General features: G+C 40.2%; 2 protein-coding genes across 5 annotated transcripts; one reads left to right on the top strand and one right to left on the bottom strand.

Annotated features, from left to right (window-relative positions):
* Positions 1 to 2: 2 nt before the first annotated feature.
* armc8 (armadillo repeat containing 8) lies at positions 3 to 16,629 on the bottom strand. 2 transcript variants are annotated; one of them, XM_055059799.1, is made up of 22 exons: positions 16,338 to 16,629; positions 14,564 to 14,640; positions 12,535 to 12,606; positions 12,200 to 12,342; positions 12,027 to 12,124; positions 11,107 to 11,199; positions 10,936 to 11,016; positions 10,774 to 10,849; positions 10,603 to 10,693; positions 9,687 to 9,747; positions 9,400 to 9,600; positions 7,737 to 7,832; positions 7,567 to 7,649; positions 7,111 to 7,192; positions 6,923 to 7,009; positions 6,678 to 6,770; positions 6,383 to 6,532; positions 5,271 to 5,366; positions 5,034 to 5,129; positions 4,175 to 4,247; positions 3,157 to 3,250; positions 3 to 3,075 (listed from the first exon to the last, which is right to left on the bottom strand). In XM_055059799.1, exons 1-22 carry the CDS (start codon positions 16,380 to 16,382, stop codon positions 3,042 to 3,044), a joined length of 2,022 nt encoding a protein of 673 aa, XP_054915774.1. In that variant the 5' UTR covers positions 16,383 to 16,629; the 3' UTR covers positions 3 to 3,041. The 2 variants fall into 2 exon arrangements, with proteins under 2 accessions (XP_054915774.1, XP_054915775.1); XM_055059800.1 differs by lacking the exon at positions 16,338 to 16,629 and adding an exon at positions 16,014 to 16,038.
* dbr1 (debranching RNA lariats 1) lies at positions 15,386 to 21,037 on the top strand. Of its 3 annotated transcripts, none has more exons than XM_055059803.1 (9): positions 15,386 to 15,517; positions 17,827 to 18,024; positions 18,102 to 18,226; positions 18,299 to 18,379; positions 18,469 to 18,554; positions 18,814 to 19,038; positions 19,121 to 19,198; positions 19,275 to 19,420; positions 20,143 to 21,037. In XM_055059803.1, the coding sequence occupies exons 2-9, from the start codon at positions 17,828 to 17,830 to the stop codon at positions 20,828 to 20,830; spliced, it is 1,626 nt and encodes a 541-aa protein (XP_054915778.1). In that variant the 5' UTR covers positions 15,386 to 15,517; position 17,827; the 3' UTR covers positions 20,831 to 21,037. The 3 variants fall into 3 exon arrangements, with proteins under 3 accessions (XP_054915778.1, XP_054915776.1, XP_054915779.1); XM_055059801.1 differs by lacking the exon at positions 15,386 to 15,517 and adding an exon at positions 16,864 to 17,011; XM_055059804.1 differs by lacking the exon at positions 15,386 to 15,517 and adding an exon at positions 16,880 to 16,895.
* The last annotated feature ends 618 nt before the right edge of the window (positions 21,038 to 21,655 follow it).

Here is a 21,655-nt window from a genome sequence, read left to right as displayed (position 1 = left end):
AATCAAATGCATGTTTTTTATTATTATTTTTGCATGAGAAACGTGCCTGCTTTTGAGCTGTTCAGGCCGGAGGGAAAACTGCCCCCCCTGGTGGAGGCTGCTGGGTTTCCGATGTATTTTATTACAGACTGCTGTTACATACAAATTTAAACTGGGATTACATACATTACAACAATAAAGAAGTGTTGATTTGTAAGAGCAGAGTCTTTGAGTTTTTTTTTTTTTTAAAGAAACAGTTTCAAAACAGCAGATCGGAGAACAGGTTAAGCGCCCAGAAGGGTCAGCTTGATTTTGGGTGTAATCTGGTTGCCATGGAGACAGGTGATGGATGAAAATTATTTGGGTTGCAACAAGTTGGGTCCAACTAGAAGAGGATCAGGGCCGCCAAAAATCTAAATAAATAAAATTCTGACATTGAATCAAATGAGTTAGCAGGTCTGTTCAGAGCTGAATGGCTGCCGGTCCGGTCCGAGACCGGACCTGAACAATCCTGGTCTATTCAGTCGAATGGTTTTCTAATGTCCAACTAAGCTTTTTATGAACTCCTTTATAAGTTCATTTATAAATCGACATATTTCCATGTGCATGCTTGTTATTTATTTTATATTGAGTCATATTGAAATTGCCTAGAACAGCTGTAATGTGACAAAATGTGAACAATTACAAGAATGTGAATACTTTTGTAAGGCACTAAATACCCAAACAAGCATTCATTCTTGGTGCAAGCCAGTGTGTGTCGAAGCGTTTTAGTCTAACTTTTAGGGGCGATGACGACGTCGCTCCAATACAGAACCCGACCGTTCGGAACCGCTAACAATCAGAAGCCATTTTCCATGGAAGCAGTGCAGTCCTGAAGGCTCTAAGTGTGACAATGGAAGTACTGGCATGACGTCAGAACAGAACAGAGCCAAACCTAATGAGCATGTAGGGACATGGACATTAACAATGACTTAATTTTATTTCACTCCAGATGAATCAAGAATATTAAATGTTTAGTTCAGCACCTTCATTTCATTGGATACTTTCCTTTTGCTTCAAGCCAGAAACACACTAAGAAAAATGAGAAAAGAGGCCATTTTGGGCCTGACATCTTTGTCAGAGACAACGATACGGAGTTACAGTCACATGTGCCACGTTGTTAGTGTCGATAAAGAACCCGTTCTTTAACCTTACTCAGACGTGATGTCGACCATCACAAGGTCAAAGCAAATATATGGTTAAATTAACTCCAGATTTTTATTCTTGTAAGAAAACAAAACAGACAAGGAGCAGCATCTATACGCTTCCTAGTACCAAATCTTAAAAGTCAGTCTGCAGTGTTGTGGGTTTACAAATTAATACATCAAAGCTGCAGTATGTAACTTTTTTTAAATATGTGTTTTAGGAACATTTGTTCAAATGTGTCTATCAAATGATAGACAATCTGTGGGGGAAAAAAAATCAAGGTCCTCTCCCTCCTCTCTGAGCTACTATTGGTGTCTGAAGAAACTACAAACAACCTATGAGAGCTTGGAGGCGCGTCTTAGCGATGTCAATTAAGCTCAGATACTCACTGCTAAATGTGCTAATGGCAGAGAAATTACGTACCATTACAGGAAAACCATTTATACACTGTCATTGGTGGCCATGCTAACCAACCTAGCATTCAGGTTAGCTTTTGCTATCTGACTAGCAGCGCTAAGACCCGCCTCCTGGCTCTGATTGGTTGTTTCTACTAGGTACTAGGAGAAATGACGTTTTTTTTCCACAGATTTCTCATACAGTTTCAACAAATACGCAAAAAAAAAAAAGCTTCATACTGTAGCTTTAGTTTTATTTAGGTTTGGGACTGAAACAAAAATTCTATGCAGCCTCCCTACAGAAGAAATAACACACAACACAAGGGAATCCTTCTGTAGGTCTGCATATATATTTTCCATTTTGTAACATTCATTCTATCAGAACTTCAGTACGGTTTGAAATGTCAGAGGGCAACACTAAAAACCCCCTGGATGGAGGAGAGCTTCTACACCGGAGCGCTAGCTTCAGAGAGGAAACGGTGGACCTGTTGGAGGAGGAGGAGGTTTTCTGTCCATGTTTTCTTTTTGACAAACATACAGAAAAAGAAGTAGAGGGGAGAAGGGGGGATGATACAGAAATAGCAACAGTGAATCCTCCTCTAGTCTACTGATAACAGATCAGATTGGATTAAGCCCTACCAGCTCTGGAACTACATTTCCCATTGTAAGGACACTGAGCAGAAGTGACATGTGTCAAGTGCAAGCCTCTTCACGGTCACCAACGGAAACTTAGAAATCTGGGATCCTTGGATTTGTTTTCAGTTTTCAACCCTGCAGACAAAATTCAGGGTTTAATGGTGAAGCAATCAGGCTGCAGTTCCAAATGTGCTGAGAGCGGAGGCGCCGCGGGAGAGGATGGAGTCAATGGGCTGAGAACGGGGTAAAATAAAAATCCAAAAATATATATTTATGTTTAAATTTATATATATATTTATATTTATATATATTTACGAGGTATATGTCCACAAAAAAATAAAACACCCAAAGTTTCAAAATAGTCATTTCTTCCAAATATATCCTTGCTAGTGATGCCTTGGGTAGACGTTAATATTAACAGCAATATTAATCCAAAAATTCCAAAAGAAACACCAGGAAGTTGTCCTGTCCTGAAGCTCCACCGTCAGGAGTCCTAGAAGAGAGGCTTCAGACGAGCGCATGTATGTGAATCTGACGTCAAACTCCACAACGTTCCCTCTCAAGCAAAAAAAGACAAAGGAACAAAAAAGAAAAAAAACGTCCCTAATTTCTCCAACAAACAAAGAGCCACACGCTCGGACCCTCCTCCAGGATGAGTTAGGGCTGAGAAGAACCGCTGAAAACAGGAGGCAGGAGAAACGTGGGCCACAGGTCTAAGACGAAACAAAAAGGTGTCTTTGTGCAAGTCTCAAAACGAAAGTCAACATGAACCCAAAGAGGCAGCGGCAGGCGTCCTCTAGATGACCTTCAGTTAGGCTGGCAGTAGAGGATCGCTGCCCACTGTAGTCATGCTAGGTATTGCTGTAACGCCGTCTTCGCCCTGGCAGAGACACAAACACATCATCATCCAGGTCAGACCACTGTCTTTGGTAAGGGATTAGCAGAGGGGTTTTCTGCCCACCTGTCGCTGAGGTTGGGATCGGCTGACTGTGTCAGTTTGTGCAGGACGTCCACAAAGCCCATCTCCCTCAGCTTGTCCTGGCGATCCTGAGAACCTAACGCACAACCAGGAGCAAACCGGAAAACTTCATCATCGTGTTGAAGACTCCGAGTTTGTAAACCTGATCCTACTTTAAACACAGACTCAGGTGCGGAAATGGTACTGATGAATGCCTAGTCTGTAATCATTCTACAACAGTGAATTGTGGCCCTTTTAGATAGTTTATAAGGAGTAAACTTCTGCCAAAAACAATTCTGAAGTTTTTATTTAATTTCAGAAATTTTCTTGGGGGAAAAAAAGTTGGAATTCCTGAATATTTTCACATTTTGGAAATTCTTCACTTTTTTTTTCTTGAAAATTTCTGAGATTAATCTCAAGACTTTGCCGTGCTTTCTGGCCAATTTTTGACTTTATTGGAACTGGGTTATTACATTTTAAACCAGGTTTCAGTGGACAATAAAGTACTTTTAAAGATGATGTGGGAAAAATCTGAAATAAACAGAAAACCGACAATTACAACCAGCGACTGTAATGCTCTTCAATGAAAACACACTCTGAAACACAACTTAAACTAACATACCGTTTTATTTTGGTTGATTGAAAAGCATAATTATTATTCAAGTTACATTAAACATGCAACATGGAAACATTGCTGCAGATCTGTTTGGGTCAGAGTAACTTATTGTTGGGATTTAAGACAAAAGCTGAACTGAAGTTAACTCTTAACACGCCTCCATATTTGAACTTTACTTTGTCATGAAAATATTACTGACTGGTATAATGTAGAAATTTTTCCCAGTTCAGACTTTTCAGCTTTACAACCAAAACTGATCAACTTTTAAAAAGGCACATTTACAAAATTACAACAACAAAAATCATGTGACAGGAATGGAACCCAAACTCTCTTTTACGGCCATGTTTTTTTAAAATCCATGAGTCCTTCTGTAATCTGAATGTACCAGCTGGCAGCAGTCCTTACCGTCCTCCTCGTTCCAGATGAGGTTGGACACACAGAAGGTGGCGGCGAGCTGCAGCTTCACGTTGGAGTGTCCCTGTGGGAACGGAGGACAGAGAGGAGGTCAGAGACACACGACCCCGTTCCGTAGCGAAACCAACGCTTTCTGAACTGTGAGCACAATTTCAAGTGTCAGGCTGGACAATACGGCTGAAAAACTTATCAACATATCAGCTCATATGTGAGTCAATGCTGATAATTGTCAAACTGGTGATGTGACCTCTCCTGTTCTATCCAGTTTCACTCTGTGGTTTCTTATTTTTTCATTTTTAAGTAGTTATGAGGTAGTGTAGCAAAACATAAAACTGCTGCTACCCAAGTTATTTCAGTTGTTGCTAGGTAACCAAAGACTGAGTTAATTGATGCCACCAGCTCGCTGTCAAAGGTTGAGCAGTTAAATCTTTTCCTCTGCCTACATCTCCCAGAATACTGTGCGGTTCTGGATTGGTGTTCAGTGAATATTCTATCAGATATATTATCTATTGATACTGATCACATGTCTATATACGTCATTAGAGATTTATTCCTCAAATGTTTTCTGAAATCTTGAATCCATAGTTTTACTTACATTTTTACTTCAGTCTTAATAATAAATCATCTTCTATAACGTTATAGAAGTTATTGACTATTCTCAATGCGAGTAATAAGAGCATACAAAACATCCTCATGCAACATGAATCTAATTAAACACAATGAAATAAATATTCAGTTTCTAGATAAATAAATACATTTATTTGAAAGAGGCTAAAACGCAGAATCAGAAAGCAACAATGAAGCAACATTCAAACATTCAGCTCTGGGTTGGCTCAACACTGAGCCGTACCATGTAGTATTTAATTTTCTGGAGCATGTCATCGTTTGTCATGATGAGCTCCTTGGCTGTGTTTCCATCGGCGATGTTGGCGAGGATGCACAGCGTCTGAGTGAACAAAAGAAACAAAACAAAGGGTCAGTGCTTTCATCTGACCACAGATTTAATTCAGACAAAACGTAGAAATCCCATCCTGCAATGCAGCAGCAGGACAAAGTGCTGCAGAGAAATCCTGTTTCGCACGCTCACCTGCTCTTTGACCTCTACGCTGTGCTCGGCTTCCAGGATCAGGGTCACCGCCTGCATGATCTGCTTCCCATGAGAGCTCATGATCTGGTCTATGTGCTGGCAGCATGAGGAGAGAGCAGAGGGAGGTCAGTGTTTAAGATGCTTGGAGAAAATCCTTCACATTCAGCACCTTACTCAGGGAGAAGCCTGAACGCAGCGTGGCTGAGCTATTCAACCAAACTCCACTGAAGTTTATTTCATACTTCAGGTTGGAACAAAACACACAACAAACCATCTTTACAGTGAAATAATTTTGTGTAACTGTTTTTTGTTTTCCATTCATCCATACTGCTTCCCACGTCGTCCCTGCAATAGCACTGCACCGCCCCAAGAGGGCGCGCCCCATACTTTGGGAACCACTGGATTAGTAGATTAGAACGTTGATCAATATATCTGATGTATATACACTTGATGAGGGTATTTGACAAAATGTAATGTCTATTTCATGTTTAATAATTAGCTACTTTATTATGTTTTTATGGTGCAGAGCATTTTGAACTGCCTGGTTGCTGAAATGTGCTCTACTAATAAACATGACAGAAGAAAACGCTGCACCATGGAGGGCTGATGATGCTGAAGCTTGTATCAAGGCCTGTCGCAGTTAGCAATAAATCAATGAATCGCATGATAAATTAAAATGACCTCAATAATTTCCATTTGCATAATTGATTGTTTTTATCTCTTTCTACCAAAAACTGGATATAAAAGTCTTTATTCTGGTGCTTTTCAGTCTCAGGAAAATATAGGAGCCTTAGAATCAATAATTCCTTATTACTGATGAAAAAGTTATAGTTCCACTGGTAGATCACTCATCTTATCACAAGACATTTTTCCTTCTTGCAATTGAAATAATCCACCAATGCAACTTGTACTTTTTCATCAAAATTGAGGAATTTTTGTTTTAAAACAACCTTCTGTATGTTGCTGAAAAGTTGCTTGCAAGTTAGTTTTGCCTTATTTCAAGTAGAAACAAGAACAAAAGTAGTTGCTAATAGTTGTGAGGGAACACAAGCAGAATATTCTGTGTGTGCGTGCGTGCGTGCGTGTGGGGAGGGGGTCTGCGCGCGTCTCACCGGGCGCGTTGACAGTAGGTTACGCAGCAAACCGAGGGTCTTCATCAGCACGTTGGTGTCGGGGTCAGAGAGCAGGCGGAACAGCTGCTCGGTCCCCAGACACCGGACAATCTCTACCTTCACCTTCTGATCGGCCTGGAACGCCATGTTCTGCAAACACATCATGGGGGAATTCAACACAAGATGGGAGATTTCCCAATCACCATTCTTTTGGTTTCTTCTTCTTCTTCTTTTTTTTTTTTTTTTTTTTTTTAATAAAATGAATTCTATAATAAAACAAAAGTTTGCTTGTTACCATCAGGGCCCAGATGCCATTTACCCTGAGAGCAGGGCTGTCGCTCTGAGTCAGACTGCATAGTAACTCAATCACCCCAGACTCCAGGATGGGCTGTTGGAAACAACAACTTCATTCACAGATCAACTTTAAACTGGTCTACTGTCCATTCAATTTAAACTGTACTACCTTTACAAACTGAGCCACATATAATTGATCAACTATCTCTGAGAACAACTGGATGTGAGGGCTGTAAAGATCCTCACCTCTTTACTTGGTGAGAACTCCAGCAGCAGGTTGCATAGTGTTGAGGAAGCCATGACTAGGATTTCATCTGGGGCGTTCTGTAGGAGCTGCACACAAACACATCATTCAGAGAGACCAGCCTGAGAGCTGGAACAGATTCCAGCCTTACTTCAGTGAGAAGGTTGAGCGGGGATCTGTTCAAACGGACCTTCATGAGGGGCTTCCACACAGCGTGATCATGAAAGCTGGTCCTTAGTTGCTGCACTGACCGGGAAAGACTATGAAGACACCTGCAGAGGAGTGAGGAACGGAGGAGAGGAAACATGCACAAACATTACAGCAACTTCTATAAAAAACATGGATTCTACTTTTTCTCCCCTACACTACATCTGGTTCACCACAACGCAGTTATCATGTAATGGTAAGTTATTTCTGCACCATTACACAGCAAGTATCTTGGGTTCATGCATATTTACACAGTTCCTTCAAGTTCGACTTCCTTCATCTAATTATTGGGAACATTTTCAACACATTCACAGAGTTATGATTTTATTATCAGTATGCCATCAGTATGAAGAGCTTCAAAGTTAAAATGAACCCTGCAGGCACTACTTGATGCACAAGTTGTCCTTCAAAGTGGAAAGCGGAGTTGAGAGAGGCTCACCTCACCGCTGCCAGCCGCACTTTAATGCTGGATTCCGATAGGCCGCTGACTATTCGGTCCATCATGTTTTCCGTCTCTGTGATCTGAAGAAAACAAAGACAGTGCATTGGAACATGAGCATGTGTTCATGTTCCACACATGCAGGAATGGGGGAAAACTAAATGCAGAACCTTTTTGCGAATGTCCTCATCATTTGAGCCCAGAGAGGCGTAGAGCTTGAAAGCAGCTTGTCTCAGTTCATGTGCATGTTTAAGGTCATGGTCCAGCTGCAGAGTGGACAGGCGCAACATTTCAATACTGACAGCTTTTAGCTTTGATCAAAACGTGTTCTGTAAAACATTTAAAACAAACCCAAAAGCCCATTGGGAAAGAACAAACAATCAGAGATTAAAGGGAGGAAGAAAGCCTGACGCAAACGATTTTCAAATTAAGTTGCAAAGAGTGCAGAGTACATAAATGTGCTATCATATTACACAGAAAAGACATAATCACATCACAATTCAGCGCCTGTGAATTAGCATTTTTGTCATCTCGATTGTTTGATGACAGTTATAAGTATTGAAATTGACACTTTTAGAAATCACCCAAACCTTTTAGGCTAGGAGTAATCTGATCTGATTTTCATTTCTGTTTTTTTATTCAATTTTTACACATTTATCTAACAAGAGCACACAAACACAAGAGAAGACTGAACCCAGACAAAACACAAGGAGCCGAGAGCAAAGACTGACCAGGATTTCTATTCAGTTTACAAATCCAGCAGTTGGTGGATTAAGTCAGTTGCCCCCAGTGGTTAATAAACAAATCTTTTAAATATTAAAGTTGTCATGTCTTTATAGATAGTCATTATATAAACAATAAATTACATGCATTCTATGTTTAAGTTATATTTTAGACATACACTACACTGGAAATTTGGCCAGTCGGAGGAAACATTTTGTCTTTATCTACAGAGAAAATTTATATGATTATTACATTACACATTTTTCAAGCAAATCAAAAAGGTACATTTTCACTTCTTCAAATACTTTTGAGTAGCTTATTTTAGGGCAAATTAATGCAAACCTTTGGTCAAGGATGCTTAAAGTGAAGGCCAGTGGCCATTTGTGGCACATGAACTGACTTTTTTTGCAGCTCTCTCTAAACAATTTCAGAATAAAAGTTTTAAATAGTTTTAAATAAAATAAGTTTTAAATAAAAATCTACTCACAAAAATGTCAGAAGCAACACAAAGTGATCTATTCTAAGCTTTCTGGTTTTCTTACATTCCAAAACCATTTCCAGTTTTACAATGACATTCATACAAAAAATCTGATTATGGTATTTGCTCAATCAAAATAGTTAAAACTTTGCTAACTGTTGAGAAGGTATACATTTTTTTATATGTTTTTGGTGATTTTAGTTTTTAAAAATCACACTTTTTTGCCCGTTAGTATATTTTGACAGATAATTTTGAACACCTTGTTTCGATGCTTTTTCTGCAACATCAGATTCATGCATGAACTGAACAGGAAGCACTGGCAGAAAGTGAAAACCGTAGATGGACCATAAATGAAATTCATGAGTGTTACATTATAACATCTGAAGCCAAATATTTGTCATATAAATATCATTAATTTAGAATTCAACACTTTGTTTTTCCTTGTTCAAGCAATTACTCAACTAAACAATCTGTAAAAGGCTTTCACCAATCTGAGGAGATAACCACTCTCCCACAAACAGCACAATGAAACATCTTTCTACAACTGGTACAGGAAATATAGACAACTTATTTCATAAAACCCAAACTCTCCATTTCAGTCCAATGCATGTAAAAGACCTGCTTAGACCCACCCTCTTGATGTCAGCGATGGCAGACACAGAGCTGGGGTACTTGAAGTAGTCGGCCAACATGGCCACCAGGTGGTCAGTGGTGCTGGCGATCCTCTGCAGCTCCACGTCAGGCTCCATCAGGTAGGCTAGTGTCTCTGCACCCTCCACTCTCTCCTCCAGTAAATGCTCTTTACTGCACATTCGCACGAGGCAGGGCAACGTCTGAACACACAACAGGAAGTGACGTCGCACAGAACCGGCTCAGCGGCGGTAGTTAGGACAACATGTAGGGGTAAAAAGATCCAAACCTTTAGTACTATGCAGCCGTCGTCTGTCCTGATGGCATCTGCTCGACACATGTAGGTTAGACTGGAACGGAAACAGCAGCCACACATGAGGTCAACGCAAACAACAAACCCGCTAACTGTAAAGCTGAAGTCTATAACTTTTATAAAAAGTGTAGTTTTTACAGATTTGTTCAAGCTGGCACAATTTCTTAACAGTATGGTATGAGACAGATGACCTGTGTGGAGGAAAAAAAAATCTAGCCCTTCCACTTCCTCCCAGTGATAAACTTGCAATCTGCAGAAATGGACCGATACCGACCAAAAACAACCAATTGGAGCCAGGAGAAAGACCTTCATGCTGTCAATCATACACATGTATAAGCTATTTAATGGAGGAGAAACAACTTCCTGTTCCAGAAAAACTATTTATCTGCTGTCACTGTGGGCTATGCTGAGTCGCTTTAGAATTCAAGACAGACTCTGGCCTGGGAAATTTTAGACATTTAAAAATAAATGAACTAATTTATTAAAATGTAAAACTTATGTGCTTTGCTGCCACACAATAATAAATATTTCAACTAAATATTTCTATGAATACCTTCTAAAAAATATGTTAAAAAAATAAAATAAAATCAACCCAAATTTTAACAACCCACCCAAATCTATTTTTCCAGGCCAATGTGTTTTCATAAGAGAACCAATTGTGATGGTTGACCCCGTTACGACCCTCCGCCCGGCTCTGATTGATTTTTTCTGACTGGAGAGTATATTTTTACAGACCTCCATAAAGCATAAGGAAAAGGTCGATGAGCTTCATTTTTTGTCACAGATTATCTGTCTCATATTATATTGTTTGGACATAATGATAGTTTTACCAAATATGTAAAAAAGAAACAGTAACTATGATGTGTATTTGGAAAACCAGTGCAATACTCACCATTTGGCTGCTGTTAGCTGCATTTCCACGGGTTGATCCCTTTGCATCATTTTAACAAATACCTGAGTGAGCTGCTCACCATCCACCAGCACTGCCAGCAACAGAACAACAAGCAGAGTTCAGAAGAGGAGAAAAAGTGGAGGGAAAACCAAAGGCAGGTGAGAATCTCACCATTCACCAGTGTCGTGGAGACCTGAGTGTTCTCATAGGCCAGGACTGAGAAACACTTTAACGCCTGCATCCGGACCTGAAGAGGAAATGACGTAGAAGTTGATGTATGCATGACTGACGGTGAGAACACGTCAGACGACCTCACAGAGAGGAGCTGCATACCTTATAGGAGGGTGAAATAATCAGAGGGGCAATATTCTGGATGGCGCCGTGGTTGAAAAGAACCGTCTGGTGCTCTGGGGTCTGCAGACAACAATCAGCATTGGATTACAGTTTAGATACAGTCTGGATTGAATCCATCTTGTTCATGTATGACCAAATACTGTCAAATACCTTACAACAGTGGGAGAAGATCTGAGTGATGTACTCCTGGGTTCTCTGGGAGTTGCTCAGTAGAGACATGAGATGGGGAATCACAGTGGGATCCTTCAGTAAAACATACAACAACACTATATGTGCATGGCCTCACAGTACTGACAACAAGCAGAAACAAACATTACAGTTCTGAAAATAAATGTAGAGCAACATGGAGAATATACACGTGAAATTGATCCTTTGGAATCCAAGTATTTTTGAATTTGAATTGTGAAGCTGTGATTAAGTTCCTGCAGTATCAAATCCTCACTGAATCCAGTTCAGAAAGCATCAACTTCACCTTAGAGTGGTTTCTAACGGTGTTGTAAAGTATGTCAACTCATTCCTCTACATGTACACAAGAGTCATCTGAAAAATAATGTTGTAATCAAATAGACACATGCCTAGACACTAAATCTTACCAAGTATTTTTGGTCTAGTTTCCAGCGCAAACATTTTTAGTACACTTGAAATAAGGCTAAACTAACTCAAAAGTTTCTGTTGAGCAAGACATAAGAGCTAATTTTAAGTCAATAACTCCTTAATAATGATGAAAAAGTAATAATTCACTTGTAACATGGGAAAAATGTTTGATAAGAATGAAATAATCTGCCAGTGGAACTAGTTTTTTTTCAGCAATTTTAAGGAGTTGTTGACTCAAAACAAGTTCCATATTGGTTTACAGCTACTTGTAAGTTAGTTTTGTCTTACTACAAGTGTAAAAAGATATTTGCACTAGAAACAGCCCTAAAAGTACTTGGCAAGGTTTAGAGTTTTTGCAGTGCACAGGACCCAAAACATGTATTATTGTGAATAATCACATTAAAGGATCTAGAATTGCAAGGGAAGAAAGGCCCTGGAAACATGTGCTGCACAGAATCAGGTTTAAGGTGACCTACTGTATACAGCAGCTGCACAGGCGTAACGGGACTGATGAAGACAGTTCTGAGACATCGAAGACAGGCTTCAGTGAAGACCAGGTCTGGACAGAGGAGACCTGCAAAGCAGCAGGAATGACCGTTTGCCCTTGTTTTCTTATTTGCATGCATGGCAGTGGGTTTTTTAGCTTCACCTTGGAGCAGGGTGGGGATGATGTGACAGTCCACCAAGGACTTGATGTTGTTCTCGGTGCCCATGGCCAGACTGCCCAGCACCACGGCGCACTCCGTCCTCAGCTGCAGGCTGGACGAGCTCTGCTGAAGCAGGTACAGTAACCTGGAAGCAGAAAGCGAGAAAACCTGAAACCAACTTCATCACCTCACCTCATACTCAGCGGACCTGACACAGCAGATGTGATATATACTAATGTTTGTTTACCACCATATTTATGCTGATTCGCTTGAAACAACAGAGAAAGAAAAAAAAATGGCAAGAGAAAAGATGGAAATGAAAAGACATGCAGAGTACCTCGGTACAGCTCCAAGGACAATCAGATTGGCTTTCTGCTTGTTGTTTCCTATGACAGCATTCTTCATATCACTAAGAGACAAATAAAAACACAAAAGGACAGATGAGTCTTTTCTTTCAATACAGTAGTTCATTTGTTTGTTTTTTGTGATGCTTAAATGTCCACATTGTTATGTTAATTCATTTTTGTCATGGAAAATTCATATCACCAGATTATCCTTTTTGTAGTAAAACAAAAAAAGCATGGCTTAATAACTGCACCAGAAATGAAAGATTTGATACTCTTATTTGAGGTGAAACAGAAAATATTCATGTGTAACTGATTGACTTCTATAAATCTGAAGTTCAATATGCACTTGCTCAACACATATTTATTGACGCAACCTTTCTTGTGCTGTGCCAGTGACCCGGATTACATCAAACATCAGCTGAGTGAAGCTGCAGGAAAAGTGCAGCTGGAGTTTAGAAAGCGGAGAGCTACGAGCCGTAACTAGAGCTAGTAACCTCAAAGGATAAAAATAACCAGGAAATAGTCAGACTACATGTCATCTACCTTATGCTGAGTTCTGATACAAGGTATCAGATGAAAACATGTACATGTAAGCACATCGGTTCACTTCAGGAAAATCTCCCACTGGAAAAAATGAAGCTTCCATAATATCCTGAAACATGAGGTAAGTTAAAATAACCCAGATCACGGCACACGGTTATAAAATCATTAACTGCATATAATCTACAACCTCTAGACTGTAGATCATATCCATAATCTATGGAGGATATGAGAAGGACAACACTCCTTAAGAAGGAGGAGTGTTGACCTTTGAGAAAGAAAAACACATGATCTTCTCAAAACCTTTTCTTAGTTGGAGCACAGAGAGAGGAATCTGACCTCTGCATCTACACAAAGATTTTCCTCAGAATTTAGGTCTGGGTGTTGAGATGAAGATGAAAGAAGATTGGTTTTATATCTGTTGAACAACTTCTGTGTTGCTTTGTCCACATATGGTTAGGGTTGGAAAATAAATCAATCAATTTTTTGAAGGGAAACAGGCCCACGAGATCACAGGTCTCTTACGATTCTCAACAGTGGTCATACGTTCCTGTTACGGTTCCAGTAAAGTTTAGCAAACTCCATAGGTTTACATGTGTCTACCAAGCTATTTGCTGGGATGCAGCTAGCATCTAATGGTTGTTAAAGTCTAGAGATATAAGTCTGCTGAAGTTCTACCAAAGTGGGCTTTGGGGTTTATTTATTTATTCATTTATTTATTTACCTCCCTTACCATACAGCTCACTGCCAAGACAATTGTGTCCTCATGCAGAATTATAGCCCAGAAATAAAATAACTAATATTTTAAAGTAGAAACAGAAAATGAAAATACCAAAGATCAAGGTAGGCTTTAAAAATGTATATGACAGAGAACATGGTATGGGTTTATCGAATACCTAGTTCCCATTTCTTCAAAGCATTTTTAAAAGATAGATTGCAACCAGTCAACTTGACTTTCCCTATTTTTAGGCTTTCACATAAACACATTTACATCTTCATATAGTTGGTAAATGTTTTCATTTTGCATCTTCACTTGTAATCCATGAGGTTTGAAGGAATTCTGTGTCATTTAAGAGTGACTTGATAATAAATGTCATAATTAATAATGTTTATTTTAATTGTACTTTGTGTTCAGATAAAAGCCATCTTAGAGACTGGAGTAATTTGAAAATTTAAACACTGAAATCCTTCAGGAAATATAGAAAAATACATAATATTCTTCTTTCCGCACATTACCCAGCACTGAGATGAAATATAATATCTGACATATTTATAAACCAGGAAGACAAGAAATCATAGAAACTACATGCAAAATACTTCACCTGCATTTATCATAAATTTATTCATTTTGTTTATTTGTATAAGTGAATCATTAATGCATTTTCCAAACAGCACAATTGGACAAAAATAGAATAAAAAAACACACAGCTTTTTAAAACATAATGCTTAACTGAAGAACTTCAGCACTGCTAGACTCACATGACTCCCTGCAGCACTTTCTGTGGGTCAGGGTCGAAAAGTCGGTCAACATAATGGCGACTGGTGGCGGTGACTTCCTGTGTGGACAAAACCAATAAATATAACTATACGAATCCAGAGATATGAACTCTAACACTAGGAGAGTTCAGACTATTTGAACCATTCACAGTTTGCCACATTAAAACCACAACCTCAATGCATTATATAGGTATTGTATGTGACCAATACAAAGTTGTGCATAATGGTGAAGTTAAAGGAAAATCATCCTCTGGTCTCCAAACTATTTAAAGTGTGGCCCTGGACTCTGCATCTCCCACTGTAGCATCATTCTGTTTGGATGCTGTTCGTCAGCTTGGGCAATCCTGGAAGAAAGCATCCAGCTGTACTTACAGAAAAATGTGGTTATAGTTCTACAAAGAATTGACTCAGGAAAACTGAAGAAAAATTGAAGCCGCTGTTGGTTTTTCACATAGATACTACATGAAGTACATTAAAATTTGTGGCTGCTGCACCATAAAAAGCAAATTAACTGGAAGAGCAAAATTACTTTTGAATATAATCGTTAAGTCTTCATCTTCTCATACGTACCATTTCAGTAAAACAAAATTATCATGGGCATTCCAAACATAAATCACAAAACACAACTTAACTCTAGCTCCCACAGAAATAATCATGTGCTCTTTAACCCAGACAGAAGTCTTCATTCTAGCAGCCCCCCTACAAAGTTGTTTTATCTGTCATCTAATGCTGCTGCATGTGACACCAGAAAACTTTGCTTATTGCACTGACGGCTTGGACCAGAACTCTCCACCTGACCCCTGAGCAGCAAAGGTCCACCGGCTAACAGCACAGTGATACTGCTGGATGGCTCCGGATGCCAACACACACACACAACTATGATGCACCTGCAACATCACGGGTCTGAACACTTCTGTTCGCAGTTTTCTCACATAGGTTGGTCGCATGTTGTTACAATATACATATTCTAAGAGCTTTTCATGCTCACAAATACGCAAACAAAACAATATTTTCAATTCTGTGTAGCTAAAAATTGGATATGTTGCAACTGCTTCTTTTTAACCTTCACTGAACTTTAGCCACATAATATCAAGCACCCATTAACTCTAGTTTAAAGGTTTCGCAATACCCTAGAAATGGCACCACTTTAGCTTATTTTCACTCACTTAAAACTACAGTGGAGCTGACAGATGTATTAGCTGCGTTAGCTTAATTCTGCATTGCTAACTTCACAGCATTTGACATTAGCTTAACAACGCTACGTTTACAAACGTAAGACCAAGCAGGAGGTTCAGTGGTTTAAAACATACTATAACATGTAGTGGAAATAGAAATGAACTCCCATGACTGTCTTCAGTTGGAGCTTTATGTGGTATGTAAACATGTTTAAACTGTTTAAACACTCTCAATTTGCAGCTAGCTGCTAACTCACTCCAAATGACACTGACATGACAGCTCCTGTGGTCGCTTCATTTGTTTTTGGGAGAGCACTGCTGGGGTGGGCGTATATGAGACAAACTCGTCAGTAATAGTGTTTCATGCGTTTCCGCCCGGCGGAGCGAAGGGTTAGGACAAAACGTTCCCCTTAACAGCTATGTAGGAGCACAGCTACATGCTGCTGAGCCCATTTAGCCTCCAAAGCTAATGCTGGGGTTTATCTCTCCCTAGCTGTTTATGACCGTTTCCATGATATCAACCGCTTGAATTTGGGGGGAGCATTTTGCAAACCGGCTTAAATTATGAGACTGAGACTCACAGACAGAACACTGATGCGGAGAGGGGCCTCCAATAAGCACGCCATCTCTCTTCCTCCAAGCGGGCGCCCTAATCGGCGCAGCACTCCGCGGACACTCCGCCCCCCAGAGCAACTATGAGCGGCTTTAAAAAGTAAATGCGGCCGTCCCACGGGGCTTTCCACGAACTCTCCTTTCGTATTAACGCACCAGAATCTTGTGTGAGTTCGGCTGTGATAATTATTACTGGATACAGAACAAAACAGCCTTGGTTGTGTTGGCGAGCTGTCTGACAGTCTGTGGCTTACCACTTAGGTAAATGTTGTTTATAAGAGTGACGTAGATGTCCTCCTTTTCAGCCCGATTCGACACGTTACTAAGATCAAACCAGCGTCAAAATTAAAAACAAAGCTAGGAAATCCTTATTAGAATATTATTTTTCATCATATATGATATTTAGAAGCACAAATCTTAAACAACAATAAAAAGATATAATCAACACATTCAGGATGAATCTGCCTCCGAGTCTGAAAACATGCTGAAAGAGTACTGCGCATGCGCGTTGAATGGTAAAACGCAAGGTGGGAAAATTCGTTCTATCGCTTTCAACTGTGGATTAGTAACAAAATCATGTGTTTTGAAGGAAATTAGAACCTCTATGGAGACCAGTAACCGCCTCAGCTAAAACTTGATTCACGTATGTACTGAATTGCTTTACTTCTGCTTCTCTCGTCGCCTTGTTTCGTCTCAAAAGGTGTTGCTAGCCGAGGCGTGCTGTGTTTGGTTTGTTGCTGGAGAATTTATGCTACTAATAATAATCTGGCTGCCAGAATGGAAATATATTTTTGTAATAAATTAGGCTTTGTTAAAGTTATCCTTTTGATAAACAGCAGCACCAAGTCAGATAAATATTTTCATATTCACGTTCTTAAGGCATTTTAAGTCAGTATTTGCTTGCTTTGAATATATTATGTACAATTTAATGGAATGCCTAAGCCACAGACCATCGTGACGTCATGCAATAAAAAAAATTACAATGATTTATTGAGTAGTGTAACAGTTGAAACATCCGCCTTTTGAATAAAGTTAAATCAAACCGAACTTCTCTTGTTTTAGTTAGAGTCACCAAAATCATTTCTATTTTCTGAACGTTACAATATTGAGTGAAAGAAAATGGCATAGATGACTTTTAATAGAAGTCAGAAGTTTACATGCATTTCCTCACTGTCTTATAAGCAGTATGACTGGATTGTCTTATAAACAGTATGTCTTATAGAAAACCCAAACGTTTTGGGTTTTCTACTGCAAGCTTTTCACAATAGTTTGTAAAGAAAAATGTGGAACTCATCTTGCACATTCTCCGATTACATTCTCATAACCAAAAATACAATTTTGACAGAAGTCAAAATTCCAGATATTTGTAATTGTGGATGGCGTCTCGTGCCGATCACTAAACCTCACAGTGAGAATGTAAGTTCGTTTGGTAATATGGAGCTCACCTGTTCCCCGCAGCATGAAGATCGCAGTAGAAGGCTGTTGCCACGGCGAGCTGGACAAGATTTATGAGACCATCGAGTATCTGGAGAAGAAGGAGTCGATCAAAGTGGATCTGCTGCTCTGCTGTGGAGACTTCCAGGCGGTGCGGAATGAGGGAGACTTGAAGTGCATGGCGGTGCCTGCCAAGTACCGGACTATGCAGACATTTTACAAGTCAGTGGTTTGGTTTTGGGTGGTGATGATGATGGTGGTGGAGCAGAATTTGCTGAGGCGTGATGGGACTGTTGCAGGTATTACTCTGGAGAGAAGAAGGCTCCAATTCTCACCATCTTTATCGGAGGGAACCATGAGGCTTCCAACCACCTGCAGGAGTTGCCGTACGGAGGCTGGGTTGCTCCAAACATTTATTACCTTGGTAAGCAGCAGAAGGTTGTAGACTTGGGCCTCTGATACATTAACTAATATTAACTTGGCTTTATGTCTCCAGGTTATGCTGGTGTCGTCCGCTATAAAGGGATCAGGATCGGTGGCCTGTCTGGAATCTATAAATCACACGACTACAGAAAGGGTTTGTTCATTTCTATATGTTTTTTTTTTAAATATATAAAATATTTTGATACGTTTTTTTATCCACTGACTTAGCGTGCTTCCCTTAAGGTCGCCACGAATTTCCTCCGTATAATCCCGAAACGCTCCGGAGTGTGTACCACATCAGGAATATGGAGGTGTTTAAACTGAAACAGGTACATCAAGATCTAATATTCAGTCGCAAATCCTTCACATAGGAACAGGTCTGTCACAATAATATTATGTACTTCAATTTTGGAAAGAACTCTGAAACTGGAAGATTTTTTTTAATATCCAAAAGTAAGCGACCAAAAACAATAAACAGAACAGAAATAAAAACATCTAAAAACATAGAAAACTCAAACCATAAATAAAATCGATAATGAAGTCTCAGCTTATTGTTGTGATTAACTGATTATTTGCTTATTGCGACAGATCCAGATGCCCATAGACATTTTCATGAGCCATGACTGGCCTCGAAAAATCTACCACTATGGAAACACGGAAGATCTGTTGCGGAAGAAGAAGTTCCTGCGGTCGGAAGTGGAGACCAACACACTGGGAAGTCCGGCTGCTGAGGAGCTGTTGGCCCATTTGCAGCCCAGCTTCTGGTTCTCTGCACATCTCCATGTAAAGTTTGCTGCTGTCATTCAGCATCCAGTAAGTGTCTCAGTCTCTTTTGCTGCAATATGCCTCAGTTTTGGAAAAAAAAAATTTAAAAACTTGCTTCTTCTCTTTGTAGCCTAAGGGCAACGCAGCCCCACGTGTCACCAAGTTCCTGTCTCTGGATAAATGTCTCCCCTACAGAGAGTTTTTGCAGGTCAGAAGAAATCTTCTTCATACGTACTGCACTATTTCATACATGTTTGTTCACAGTATGTCTTTGTATCTTTCAGATTGTTGATATTCCAGACAGATCGAGTTCATCTGAAGGTCTGGAATATGACCCAGAGTGGTTTGCTGTTCTAAAAGCCACCAACAATTTACAGGTGACCACTCCTCAGCGCTGGAACCCCCCAGAGAATAACGGCTTGCACGAACGGTACGCAAAGGTTCCCAAGAAAAATGACATGATATTCACTCAATCTAAATGAATGTCACCATACAGTATGCTTAAACTTTTTTATTATTATTAACAAATAACTTTGACATTTGCAGAGAAACTGTTGACTTAAGTTGCAGCATTTTTAACTCAACTGACTGATTAGAACCTCAAAAATCCAACAATTCTTTAGGGATCACACCAGCAAAAACACCCATCGGTGTGAAACCTGCTACTGAGGAGAGAAGACTCCATGTTAGTCGGTGTCAATGGGATGTCTAAAAACAGTGTCTAAAAATCAAAGATGTAAGACACTGATAAAAAGGAAACAGTGTTTTCTCTGTCATGTCTTACATGTGACTGTGTGAGCTTTGAGTTGCAGAACACGCTGGTTTGTGTGTTTTCACAACTGACAGTCCGGTAGACTGTTTGATTCAGGACAAAAATTGCTTGTGATATTTTCAGCTAGTGCCATGCACTCTCTGCTGTGTCAAATGTGCAGACCTTTGCTGCATGATGGCTAAATGTATTCATCAATTTTGAGTGTCAGTGAGGTCATTGTAAGGTTTTTGTTTGAAAGCCAGAGAGCGTTGAACTACAAACACTGGCGGAGGAAAAATTCTCACTCTTTTCGCAAGCAAAAGAATTCAAGAATTTGTGATTTCATTGGTTGTGAACAGTGGCTTCCCCTGACGCTGCTGTGGGTTGTCTGTAACCGTCAGGTGGGACTTCAGAGCTTCGGAGGCGGACATGATGCTGGTGATGGAGGATCTCAGCGGGGAACTCGGCATTCCAGACAACTTCAGCCGAACCGTCCCGCCGTACGACCCCGGCCACCCCCAGCCACACGCCCCCCCGAGCTACAACACCAACCCACAAACGACAGAGCTCTGCGCCAAGCTGGGCCTCACAGACATCTACTGTAAGGTCGGACAGAGAGGCGACGACGCAGGCAGGTCCCAGAGCGCCACCAGGGGAGACGAGGATGAGGATGAAAGTCTGGATGAACCCAGCGAGTATCCCACGGATACTTCAGGGTTGTCCAGTTCTTTCAACCCTGATGAGATCACCATCGAAGACGAGTGGGAAGAAGAAGAGGAGGAGGAAGGAACAAAGGCGGACATGCCCTCAGATACCCACACCCCCAATTGGTTGGTCCTGCCAGAGCCCAAATCTACCGTCTCCCCCTCCGTCCTGATGGACCCGCCACCCCCCTCCCACTCTACCCCCAGAACTCCTCCCACTCAGCCGGAGGGCGAACAGGAAGGACGATGCGGTGACGAGGAGGCCGCCACTCGCATCCTGAAGCGGGGCAGCGGCGAAGCGGGAAGCAGGAACACGACTCCGAGAATCAAACGCAGGAACCAGGTCATTTACCAGACCACGGACGATGATGAGTGCGAGGGTTAGAACGCAGGAAGCGGACTTCTTTATTAAGATGTCTTTTTATGTGTTTTAAACAGAGTTGAATCATTTTAGAAAACAGGTTGAATTTCAGTTATTTTTGGTAATAGGAAATTCTAATTTAATGGCAAAGATTAAAGAAGCTGAAAATGTCTTTTGTTTATTTGTTTGTTTGTTTTTTAAATAATCCACCATTAAAACTAAAAACGTTAATTGTGGCTATTGGAGTTTTTTCAATGCAGTATGGCTGAACCCTCAGCCATACAGATTCTTATCTTTCAGCAAAATATGAATAAATTTTAATAAACTTGCAAATAAATTTCTCTCACCATCCTAACAAAAGTACTGAGTGTATTTTTTCCTAATGATCTAATCGCACACTTCCAACAAGACTCAGCTCTTTAAGTAAAATTGCATCAGTTTTATGCTAGAAAAACTACTGAACAGAGCAAACCACTCAGTAAACTTTGAATGATGCATTATGTAAACTTGAAACCTTTTATTGTATTTGGTGTTCGGCTCATTATAAATTCTGGTAAGTAAAGAAGCTCTGACCATTTTTAAAACCACAGATGAAATTGACTTTCAGTCAGGTTCTGGATTTTATTTTGTCTTTGCAGAGGTTGCCAGTTAAAAGGGCAATTAAACTTTTTCCAGACTGATACCGAGGTCCAGTTTGGTTCAGAAAGCTGTGGCTGGCATGTGGGTATAAACAAGTAGTTTATTTCTTTTGTGCACAAGATTCGGTGAGCACAAAATTGTTTCTAGTACTCATGTTTTTTGTTTTTTTCCTACAATGTCCTTTTTGGGGCTTCATCCCGTTCCATGTGT

This window comes from Poeciliopsis prolifica, unplaced genomic scaffold (genome assembly GCF_027474105.1).
Source record: "Poeciliopsis prolifica strain line A6 unplaced genomic scaffold, Auburn_PproV2 SCAFFOLD056, whole genome shotgun sequence".
In the NCBI taxonomy this organism is placed as follows: domain Eukaryota; kingdom Metazoa; phylum Chordata; class Actinopteri; order Cyprinodontiformes; family Poeciliidae; genus Poeciliopsis; species Poeciliopsis prolifica.
The sequence above is the reverse complement of the archived record's forward strand: the minus strand, read 5'-3'. Positions and strand labels throughout refer to the sequence as shown.

Coding starts and splice junctions, on each gene's coding strand:
- armc8 (XM_055059799.1), bottom strand. CDS start 16,382: ATGGCGTGCTTATTGGAGGCCCCTCTCCGCATCAGTGTTCTGTCT. Junction 7,650..7,736: donor ATGAGGACATTCGCAAAAAG/GTTCTGCATTTA, acceptor TGTTTTCTTCAG/ATCACAGAGACGGAAAACAT. Junction 5,367..6,382: donor ACCTACTGTCAACGCGCCCG/GTGAGACGCGCG, acceptor TCATGCTGCCAG/CACATAGACCAGATCATGAG.
- dbr1 (XM_055059803.1), top strand. CDS start 17,828: ATGAAGATCGCAGTAGAAGGCTGTTGCCACGGCGAGCTGGACAAGATT. Junction 18,025..18,101: donor ACTATGCAGACATTTTACAA/GTCAGTGGTTTG, acceptor GGACTGTTGCAG/GTATTACTCTGGAGAGAAGA. Junction 19,421..20,142: donor AATAACGGCTTGCACGAACG/GTACGCAAAGGT, acceptor TGTAACCGTCAG/GTGGGACTTCAGAGCTTCGG.